The 12,130-nt window shown below is 39.9% G+C and overlaps 1 protein-coding gene across 2 annotated transcripts in view; it reads left to right on the top strand.

Annotated features, from left to right (window-relative positions):
* The window catches only part of zgc:153738 (uncharacterized protein LOC558115 homolog), a 289,186-nt gene extending 278,137 nt beyond the window's left edge, over nt 1-11,049 (top strand). The window contains exons 19-20 of one of the 2 annotated variants that reach the window (XM_028803884.2): nt 324-562; nt 10,542-11,049. In XM_028803884.2, the coding sequence (XP_028659717.1) occupies nt 324-562; nt 10,542-10,655 (353 nt within the window). In that variant the 3' untranslated portion in view covers nt 10,656-11,049. Of the gene's footprint in view, nt 1-323; nt 563-10,541 lie in introns of those variants that run through there. The other variant, XM_051928820.1, reaches the window with a different exon arrangement.
* Nucleotides 11,050-12,130: the final 1,081 nt, after the last annotated feature.

Below are 12,130 nucleotides of genomic sequence, written 5' to 3'. Positions count from 1 at the left end.
AAATCTAGAATATTCAAGTTATGTCAGCACAGTGATGCACTGGTAAGCACTTCAACCACACAACACCATATTTTCACCCAGCAAAAGCAGATTTTCTTCAGGTATTCTAGTATCCTCCCATATCTTAAATAAAAGCAAATTATGTAAGTTGATGTTTTGAAATGGGCTATTATGTGTGAGTGTGATAAACTGTCCTAACATCTAGTGTAGACTACACGAGTACCTTTCTTGCAATGTTATCTATTATTTTGCAGTATCACTGAATTTCATGTGCCCGATCATTTGTGATTGATTTCTTTCTTTTTTGCATCTTTTTATTTCAGTAATATGGAGTCAGATAATCAAGAATAATCATGGCATCATCACAAAAAATTTAGACATAAGCTCTTTGGCAAAGATCTCTGATGGATACACTCAAGGTAGTATGATACAAGCTGTCAAAACTGTTCTTAATGAGCGACGACTTGACCAGATGGTGACAAGGCCACTCACTGCAGCCGAATTTCTAGCCCCTTTAGCTAAAATGGAGCCGGTATTTAAAGAGGAGGAAGAAGCTATTAAGGTAAATAATAATATACACACAAGAGAGACCTCAGTTTTTAACAGAAGGCATCACATACACAAAACCCAAGTCAAAAGACATCACAGATCCCAAAAAACATGCCTATCCAGGCTCTATCAATCACACACACACACATCACAAATAATGATCCACAAGAAGGCTGCTTAAGGCAACACATGAGTTAATAACAGCTCTTAATTGAGTCTCTGATTCTTCAAAACACATACAAAAAGCAGAAACCTGCATACAGCATCCATAGACTACTGAAAAGCATTTGGTAGCATCCCATACACATGACTAGTATAAACATTACACTAATACGAGATACATCCTGTACTTATACACTGCCTGCAAACACTAATGGGACTCTGGAGAATAACTACTTGCACATATCAACAACACTTCAATATGCACAGATTCAATATAAATAAAATGAGGCATCATCCAGGGTGACTCAGTTAGCCCTTTCTACTCCTGTCTCACTCCAAACCCATTATCAATCAGATTAAACAACACACCATATGGAAACAAAGTTAAAGATCAACACCAACTATACACCATAATACATTTATTCTATATGTTCAACATAAATACATATGCAGGAATAAGCAAACAATTACAACAGTTACTAGAAATAATCAAAATGTATTTAAAAGACATATATAAGGAGCTTAGACTGGCCAAATGTAGAACAATTAATGTTAGAAAAAGGAAGTGAAGGCGGGTAGACACTTGAAAATGGCAACTGAATGAAGGCCATGGCAAATGGGGAACTATACAAATACCTTAGGTTCCAAAAATGAAACTTATACAACACAATTAAATTAAATACACTGTTACACAAAAATATACACACAGACAACATCACAGAGGACATAACCACATAATTTAAAACTCAAGCATGGGCCCAGAAAACACTGCATGGCAGACATCTTCATAAACTTGATCAGTCTTGTGTAAATAAGAATGCATCAAATAGCTGGCTGTCGTGGTGATATATTTGGTGAAACAGAAGGGTTTATGCTAACCATACAAGATCAGTGAGAAACTACAGAAAATATTTTCTCATATTATACAGAGTACATGCTAATACTGCTACAAGGAACAACAAATAATCCAGCATGTCTCATCAGGTTGTAAACTACTGACACAAACAGACTGCATGCACAGACACAACCAGATGTTAAACATTATACATCAAGAACTGACACTACAGCACAAATTGGTATGCACATACAAACCATATTATAAGCTCTAAAAAATGCCACACAAACTATACTGGGATAGAGCTACAGTATACTGACAGACAAATCTATACCCACCATAACATACCAGACAGAATACTGGAAGACAAACAAAATAAAACAAAATTTATTACTGATATTGCGATACAAAACACACAACTTACACAAGACAAATACAATTCAGAAGTACACATAGCTGACAGAAGAAATAAGCCTCCTGTGGAGAATGGACAAGGTAATCATTGTGTCCATTGTCGCATCCACCACTGTCATCATCCCACATATACTGTACATACACTACACAAACACCTACTGACATTATATATAATTCAATAAACATATATAAAACCATTTAAAACACAGTACTAAAATGTACATTTTAAACACAGTAGTTAGGAAACTACTTAACACAAACACAATCCCCTAAAACATATTCACATATACACACCACATAAAACTTCCTATGTTTTGGCCTAGGCCCAATATAGGCAGTAGCAATGGGACTATCCCAGAAAATACTTTGAATAACAACAATAATAATTAATATATAACTGTACAACAAATACAATTATTTTTGTATATAAACTAAGATAAAATAAGATGTTCAGTTATTGATCTTATGATGTCAAATTTATAGAATGTAAAAAAGCATCTTTGAAATTCACATTAACTTTCCTCCTGATCTATCTGTTGCAAACACCATAATAATGTTTTATTAAAAGCAGTATCTCTTTTTCTATATGCAGTTTACTTTCAATTTTGCCTCTTCACAATTTATATCCACCAGATTGCTTAATGTGAAGCAGAATATCTACAAAAAATTGGAAAGATTTTTTATTTTAAGAAGTATCATATGCTCTTGTAGAACAATGTGACTCCTTCTATCCCCTATTTAAGGTAAACAGCAATGATGCCATATTACAGAGATGTGTCACTGGTACCATTAAAAATAACACTACAATACTCATTTGGTTATTCTGGGCATCATTTTGTCTATCATTTTTAGATAATTGACCCTATGAAGTGGAATGTCCATCCATCCATCCTCTTCCGCTTATCCGAGATCGGGTCACGGGGGCAGCAGCTTCAGCAGAGATTCCCAGACTTCCCTCTCCCCGGCCACTTCTTCGAGCTCTTCCGGGGGAACCCTGAGGTGTTCCCAGGCCAGCCGGGAGACATAGTCCCTCCAGCATGTCCTGGGTCTTCCCCGGGGCCTCCTCCCGGTTAGACGTGCCCAGAACACCTCACCAGGGAGGCGTTCAGGAGCCATCCTGATCAGATGCGTGAGCCACCTCATCTGACTCCTCTCGATGCAGAGGAGCAGCGGCTCTACTCTGAGCCCCTCCCAGATGACTGAGCTTCTCACCCTATCTTTAAGGGAAAGCCCAGACACCTTGTGGAAGAAACTCATTTCAGACATTTGCATTCGCAATCTCGTTCTTTCGGTCACTACCCATAGCTCATGACCATAGGTGAGGGTAGGAACATAGATCGACTGGTAAATTGAGAGCTTTGCCTTACGGCTCAGCTCCTTTTTCACCACAACAGACCGATGCAGAGCCCGCGTCACTGCGGACACCGCACCGATCCGCCTGTCAATTTCACACTCCATTCTTCCCTCACTCGTGAACAAGACCCCGAGATACTTGAACTCCTCCACTTGGGGCAGGATCTCGCCCCCAATCCTGAGAGGGCACTCCACCCTTTTCCGGCTGAGGACCATGGTCTAGGATTTAGAGGTGCTGATTCTCATCCCAGCCGCTTCACACTCAGCTGCGAACCTATCCAGAGAGAGCTGAAGATCACACAGGACAACATCATCTGCAAAAACCAGTGACCCAATCCTGATTCCTCCAAACCGGAACCCCTCAATGCCCTGGCTGAGCCTAGAAATTCTGTCCATAAAAGTTATGAATAGAATCGGTGACAAAGGGCAGCCCAGGCGGAGTCCAACTCTCACTGGAAACGGGTTCGACTTACTGCTGGCAATGCAGACCAAGCTCTGACACCGGTTGTACAGGGACCGAACAGCCCTTATCAGGGGGTCCAGTACCCCATATTCCCGGAGCACCCACCCCCCACAGGATTCCCAGAGGGACACGGTTGAACGCCTTTTCCAAGTCCACAAAACACATGTAGACTGGTTGGGCAAACTCCCATGCACCCTCCAGGATAAGGGTGTAGAGCTGGTCCACTGTTCCGCGACCAGGACAAAAACCACACTGTCCCTCCTGAATCCGAGGTTTGACTATCTGACGAACCTTCCTCTCTAGGACCCCTGAATTGACTTTTCCAGGGAAGCTGAGGAGTGTGATCCCTCTGTAGTTGGAACACACCCTCCGGTCCCCCTTCTTAAAGAGGGGGACCACCACCCCAGTCTGCCAATCCAGAGGCACTGTCCCCGATGTCCATGCGATGTTGCAGAGACGTGTCAACCAAGACAGCCCTACAACATCCAGAACCTTGAGGAACTCCAGGCGTATCTCATCCACCCCCGGGGCCCTGCCACCAAGGAGTTTTTTGACCACCTCGGTGACCTCAGTCCCAGAGATGTGGGAGCCCACCTCCAAGTCCCCAGGCTCTGCTTCCTCATTGGAAGGCATGTTAGTGGGATTGAGGAGGTCTTCGAAGTACTCCCCCCACCGACCCACAATGTTCCAAGTTGAGGTCAGCAGCGCACCATCCCCACCATATACAGTGTTGGCACTGCACTGCTTCCCCCTCCTGAGACGCCGGATGGTGGACCAGAATCTCCTTGAAGCTGTCCGAAAGTCGTTCTCCATGGCTTCCCCAAACTCCTCCCGCGCCCGAGTTTTTGCCTCAGCAACCACCGAAGCCGCATTCCGCTTGGCCTGCCGGTACCTATTAGCTACCTCCAATGTCCCACAGGACAAAAGGGTCCTGTAGGACTCCTTCTTCAGCTTGACGACATCCCTCAGCGCCGGTGTCCACCAACGGGTTTGGGGATTGCTGCCTTGACAGGCACCGACCACCATTACGGCCACAGCTCCATTCAGCCGTCTCAACAATAGAGGCATGGAACATGGCCTATTCAGACTCAATGTCCCCCACCTCCCTCGGGGTGTGGTCGAAGTTCTGCCGGAGGTGGGAGTTGAAGCTACTTCTGAGAGGGGACTCTGCCAGACGTTCCCAGCAGACCCTCACAACACGTTTGGGCCTACCAGGCCTGACCGGCATCCTCCCCCACCATCAAAGCCAACTCACCACCAGGTGGTGATCAGTTGACAGCTCCGCCCCTCTCTTCACCCGAGTGTCCAAGACATGTGACCACAAGTCCAACGACATGACCACAAAGTCGATCATCGAACTGAGGCCTAGGGTGTCCTGGTGCCAGGTGCACATATGAACACCCCTATGCTTGAACATGGTGTTCGTTATGGACAATCCGTGACAGGCACAGAAGTCCAATAACAAAACTCCGCTCGGGTTCAGATCAGGGGGGCCATTCCTCCCAATCACGCCCTTCCAAGTCTCACTGTCATTGCCCACGTGAGCAATGAAGTCTCCCAGCAGTATGAGGGAGTCCCCAGAAGGTATGCCCTCTAGCACCTCTTCTAGGGACTCCAAAAAGGGTGGGTACTCCAAACTGCTGTTCGGCGCATATGCACTAACAACACTTAGGATCCGTCCCCCCACCCGAAGGGTAAACCCCAATGAACAGGCTCCAAGTCAGGTGGCAATAAGTATGCCCACACCCGCTCGGCGCCTCTCACCGGGGGCAACTCCAGAGTGGTACAGAGTCCAGCCCCTCTCAAGGAGATTGGTTCCAGAGTCCAAGCTGTGCGTCGAGGTGAGCCCGACTATATCTAGCCGGAACCTCTCGACCTCGTGCACTAGCTCAGGCTCCTTCCCCTTCAGAGAGGTGACATTCCACGTCCCAAGAGCCAGCTTCTGTAGCTGAGGATTGGACTGCCTTCGGCCACCACCCAACTCACAATGCACCCGACCTCCTTGGCCCCTCCCATAGGTGGTGAGCCCATGGGAAGGAATGTTATGGTTAAAAAGCATAATAGCTGTTGGTTATTTGTATTTTAACATTTCTTCCCCTCTGACTCTGTACTTGGATACATAAAAACCTTGGGGATTATTTAATTTTAAGCAATTTCTTTTAACTCATGTGTTTTCTGTACAACTGCAGGGATTATGGCTCAATCTTGCTGTTCTTGCTTTCATCCTATTATTTTGTTAAAGTATACGTGCTTGATTTGGTGCTTAGATAGCTGACAAGTCATCCGTCATCCATCAGTCGGGAAAATCAAGTTGCCACAATTCAACTCTGGCAGTTAGCTACAAATTGCACTACAAAGAAGTGCTCTCAGTATTCAATAAATGAGAATGGTTATAGGCTCTTGCCCAGCACTTTACTCTTACATGTGACTGGGCGGCTGTTTTATTTTGAAAGAGTTTTGGGGTGACCCTATCCTAAAACATACATCCATCCATGCATTTTCCAACCCGCTGAATCCAAACACAGGGTCACAGGGGTCCGCTGGAGCCAATCCCAGCCAACACAGGGCACAAGGCAGGAACCAATCCCAGGGCAGGGTGCCAACCCACCGCAGTAAAACATACATTTAAAACAAAATTTTTTTTATTGCTACATCCAGATTCTTTGTTACATACATTAACACGTACAGTATGTCCTCCACCCCAACTCTTGTTCTCTTATCCTTGTACTCACATGGCCTAGTATGAAACACAGCCTGCAGAGGCAATGTACTTGAAGCTGAGCCTATAGATCCAACTGCATCGAGAATTGATTGCTGCTGTGCTTATCATTTTTCTTATTAGAGGACATCTCCTCTTTTATCTTTACCTCAAATGGCAAGACAGAGCTACAACACAAGCAAGGGAAGCAGAAAATAAACATGTATCCAGTCATCACAGTCTTTATCATTCTTAAATACTCTTAATGTGCCAGAATAGAAAATAAAAATAAATGGATGTAACAAAATCACACTGTACAATTTGGATATTTCAGAAGCTGTCATAGACAATATTGGTTGACACACCCAATGTGTGTGGCATTTTGTCTCTGTAAGGTTACATTGCTGCATTGCATGGCATGAGTCATGGGTCTTTTTGGTGAGTGTGTTCTTCCTTTTTCTCCTTCCTTTCTCTCTCTCTTCATAATTTCACCTTAAGCTGATGATTTTTTTTAAACTTTGTCAGGGTCAAAGTGAATATCTCTAACCACTCTCTATTGAATGTTATTTTGACAGACCATACCAGAACAAGTAAAGGTCAAGTATTTCAGACAAGCATATGGAATTTCTAGCAAAAATGAAAAGAATTTGACCTTTCTCTAAACCCTGCAAAAGTTAATTTCTACTTGTATACAAAATGTGTCTTTCTGCTCTTCTGACTGTTCTCTTTTCTTTGAGAGTGTCTTTGGTCAATACTAATACTTCCTCTTAGTGTATATTAAAAACTTTAGGCTTTTATAGAAGGTCAAAAGTTCAAGAAAAAAGAAAAAACTTTAAAAAATTGCCTATAATCCTTCATAACACTTTAAATCACAAGAAATATAACACACTTTAAAAAAATCACATTCCTTACAACTGTTACACAAGTGCAGTATTATCAGGAGGTGATTTCCTACATCTGTTGTATCAATTAATCAATCAACTAAATGCTTTAACATCTACTGTACATTAAGCCTGACATGTTAATAGTCACGTCTCCTAACTGTCCAGTGACATCTAGTATGTCATTGACAGTTACTTTACATTTTTAAATGTGTTCATAAAAATTAATTCCAAACATTTTGAATTACTTCAGTTTGTCAAGCATCTCCTGATTCAAAAGTAACAAAAAAAAACAGTATGATACATGCTATACCTCGGTTCAAATATAAATATAAAATAATGTATTTATTTTAATTGGCATATTTGTGCTTCTGCTTGTCTGTAACAGTCTGTCTGATGCATGTGGGATTTATTTTGTAACATTACTTACCATACTAACTCCATTAAACTTACTTAGAAAGTGTTTTAAAGTAAAGTACTTATCTTTATTCTCCTTCTCTGATGCAAAGAAGCACACTGCAACTGCACTTAGTGTCTTGGTCTTAATTCACTACTAATCCATAGCACTGAGGCACACTGCAACAGAGCTAATCCCCAAAATTAGTCATTACTATAAATCTGTTGTGACACAAAAGAAGGCACAAAGTCCAAAAGCTTAAAGAAAACCAACTTTATTCCAGTTAGACAGGAACAATTAGGGTATTTATTCAAACAGGAGCTACCACTTCAATACACACAGACACAGCAAACAAGCAGTGACAGGGCTAGATCAGTGGCAGGGACAGAATGTTCCTCGCATCAACTATAGGGCAACAGACTTGTTACGTGGGGAGGCTGCAAACTTGCAGTTGCTTTAGTGGTGCCATGAATCTGCGGTTGCCTCGGCGATGGACAAGCAACCCTCAACAGATGCATCATCTGCATTTCTGCATGAAGCACAGTTGGGGAGGGTCACAAAAAAGCTCAGAAATGTCACACTGTATTAAGACTAGACCAACACAGGATCATCCCCACCTCAGAGCACACTACAAATGACTATGACTGAAAGTGAGCATTCACCAATCAAAAAGGCACTGAGGGTGTGTGGTTTTCCTCAGAAATCAAAACTTTGAAATTCTATGTGACTAGAAGGTAAGCATTCACCACTCGAAAAAACAATGTGTCTGGAAGGGAAAGTGACTGACTGGAAGAAGACCACTCACCTTTCAAAAAAGTACTGTAACTAGAAGGTGAGCTATTACCACAAAAATCAAAACTCACATTCTCTGTGGCTGGAATGTGAGTTTTCACCCCTTGAAAATTAAGAAAATCGAGCACTGAGACTAGAAGGTGAGCTGTTGCACAAAAATCAATACTTGAAACAGCACTTTATGATGAAGAAACACTGCTACAAAAATCCAAACTCAAAAAAGCACTTTAATCTGACACCGAGCATTCAAAAGTTGCAGACCAAAGAACTCCTATTGTCCTAGGCGAATGTTTAACTGAGCCTTCATGAATCAAATCATTGAGGCAGTACTTAGCAAACATGTTTTACACTAAAGAAAAATTAACTTGTGATTCACTTAAAATTTAAATCAAAAAAGAACATTAAAACCTAATAATGTAATAAAATGTATACCATACTGTACCATTCTCTAAGAATTCTCTAAGGGGGCTGAGCCTATCCCAACAAATATAGGGTGACAGGCAGGAACAATCCTTGGACAGGGTGATAGTTCATTACAGGGAATGAAAATATATCCAAAGCAAAAAACTTTTTGAAATCATGCCAAATCTCAGCACTTTCAATGTCCATTAACTTCTGTCAGAGTAAGGCAACATAAAATAAACTTCTTGTTATTTTCATTATCCTTATTCATATGTTTGGTCTCCATCTTCAGGTAGTGTACCTCAGCTATGCTGTATGAGCGAGCCATAAGCAAATGTGGAGAATAGTGTTAATGGCTCACAATTTATTCAGGGTATAATTACTTCTCAGGAAATCACACAAGGTGTAAGCTTGTAAGCAGCAAACTGCATTATTTTTTTATTATATACATGTAATACCAGTTAAGGTTAAGTTTTCATAGTTTAAATCACACATTCACTTAACAGCCATGTCTTATTTAATCTAGAACTATATTAATTTTATTGAAAGCATATAGGTTAGAAGTTGTCACATCCTGACTTTGGGCCATCATTTCACCCCTCCCTCCTTGCTAATGGGCTCGCCTGTACTTCAGTAAGAGAGTAGGAGGGCATTATCATTAATTTTGTACTGACGGGTTCCCATGGTGTCTCGTGAAATCTCATCTTTTTTTCACATTAGCATCATGTTCATTAATTCTAATTTAGCTTCACCTGTACCTTGAGAGCATTGCTGCTTATTCTAAGTAAAGGTGAAACTTAAATTAAAGGTATATTATTGTGTCATGCCAATGTAATATCCAGGCTATTCCTTTTGTGTGGTTAAAATAAAAGTCACTTGAAGATTACAGATTCCTTCTTTTTTCCCTCTTTTCTGTCACATATACATACCTATTCACAGACAATAATATAACTTGTAATGCTGGGAAAAATATAAAAACAAATTGTGCTCGCTATAAAGGAAATGGGAAACATTAGTTAAAATGTATGAATCAGAAGGTGTATTGTAAAATTAGTTAAATTAGTAACTTCAACACCAGTTAATATGTCATGAAAAAGTAAAATCCATCAATAGTGCAAACCTATGTCATACAGAATGTAAGACTAGTGTAACACAGAGGCAACATCACACAGTAACAAACAAGACAAGAACTAGTGCTTTGGAAAAGAAAATGTATGCTTTTGGCAGTATTGCCAATTCATATAATTCTATTAAAATATTCTTCAACCCTAGTAACCCAACCTCTATGCACCCTAACAATAAAATGAAGATGTTTCTATCCTCATTGTTTTGGTGTACAATATTACTATTGTAATATTATGCTGCCCATTTAACACAAACCGTCACCTCCTTATACTTTTTTTCCTTTTTAGCTCAATTATTAAAGGTTATCAAAATGTAATTTTCATCTCTCAGTCATTACTAGTGACAGTTGTTTTAATTCAATAAACCACAGAAAGATGGATTCACTAAAGAACATTCCAGTGGAGTTTTAGTGTAATATTAAATGTTTAAATTATTATTTATTAATTTATTTTTTGTTTATTTATTTATAGAGCTGGTATGCTAAAACTCCTCTTGGGAAAAAAAGAGTAAAGGCTGCTGTTGGCAAAGAAGGAGACGAGGAACACCATAGTGCTGGAAAAGGAGGCAGTGGAGATAAAAAGTGATCATCAAAACTTGATAAAAATGATTGATTTATTTACAACTGAAATTACAAGCTCCATCTTGAGACTATTCTGCAGAATACTGCAACCTGCTCAAAAATGTGTTTACCCACGGAAATTAAATGTTATGAATTCAAAATATTACTGGGCATACATGTCACTCCTGTCTACCTCTGAATAAGAGATGCTTTTAAGTGCATGTTATTATTGTGTATTGTTTCATACTGTATCATTTTTAGAAGTTTATTAGCCATAGGGTGTGAAAGTTTACAATTGACATATGGAAAATGCCTGGCTGTCTTATGTCAATACTGGCAAATGATTATTTAGGTTTTATTTAAAAATGTTTTTTTTTCTTAATTGATATCTGCATTCAATTCTAAAAAAGTTGAGAAGTAACAAAACTGTGCTACAAACACGCCTAACTACTTCTATGCAAGTTCTTGATAAAATTTTACATGACATATTAACCGGCGTTGAAATTATTAATTTAAGGTAAAAACCAGAAAAAAGAAATGACGGCACTTTAAATAAAAGTCTTGGCAGCATACAAAAAAATTATCAGCAATTCTTTTTATTTTCAGTACAAGTAACAAGACTACAAATTGCAGAAGATATATTTTTATATCCAGTTGTGATAAGATTAGGCAAACCTTCAAAAGTGGATAAAATCTTCCTAGCAGAACACAGTAGATTCTCAGTAAGTTTTAACGGTACACCTTTTATTGTAGATTTGCAATCTAGTTATAGAACTGCTTGAACATACTCATAAGAGAACTAGATGTATTTGCTACACTTTTTTTTTTTTTAGCAAAATTTCTGTCAGCTTCTACAGCTTTGCACCAGGGAAAAACAACAGCATGAATCATTTTCTTCAATCAGTCTTAATTCTGTAATTGTACCAGTTCTTCAGTGGAGAACGTAAAAGATGCCATTGTAATACCTGTCCTTCAATTCAGTGGATCCATGTTTCTTCTCCAGCCTCATTACAGGAGACCAAATCTGAACAAATGTGTTTCCTCAAAGTTTTGTTATTGAAAATCAGACTTCATGGAGCCCAACCTACACAATCTTTATGAATATCCTATAGAGAAACATGACATTTCAAATTAACCACAAACATGTTAATTTTGACTGGAAAAGAGAAAATGTACCTGGCATATACTGTACCTATAGCTTACATGTACAGAACATATCTGTGTATAGCAAAAGGTACTAGAGTGATTTTGTCAAAATCAATAGTCTATTGGTATTTTATAATGCTAATAATTGTGCCAAGTTTCATTTGACCTGAGTTTTTTTTAATCATTGTGCTGGCAGCCCTTAACCCACAAATATTACTCAAAAGATGTTAAAATCATGTTCACAAACACCTAAAACTTGGAAATCCATTGAAAACAAAGTGGAAATTATGATCTACTGTAGTAAAAACCAAGATCCAGGCCTTTAATGACCTCTTCGGCACAGCCATCAGCAGT

The sequence above is a fragment of the Erpetoichthys calabaricus genome, chromosome 6 (assembly GCF_900747795.2).
Source record: "Erpetoichthys calabaricus chromosome 6, fErpCal1.3, whole genome shotgun sequence".
In the NCBI taxonomy this organism is placed as follows: domain Eukaryota; kingdom Metazoa; phylum Chordata; class Cladistia; order Polypteriformes; family Polypteridae; genus Erpetoichthys; species Erpetoichthys calabaricus.
Note: the sequence above shows the minus strand (reverse complement) of the source record. Positions and strands in the feature narration are given on the sequence as shown.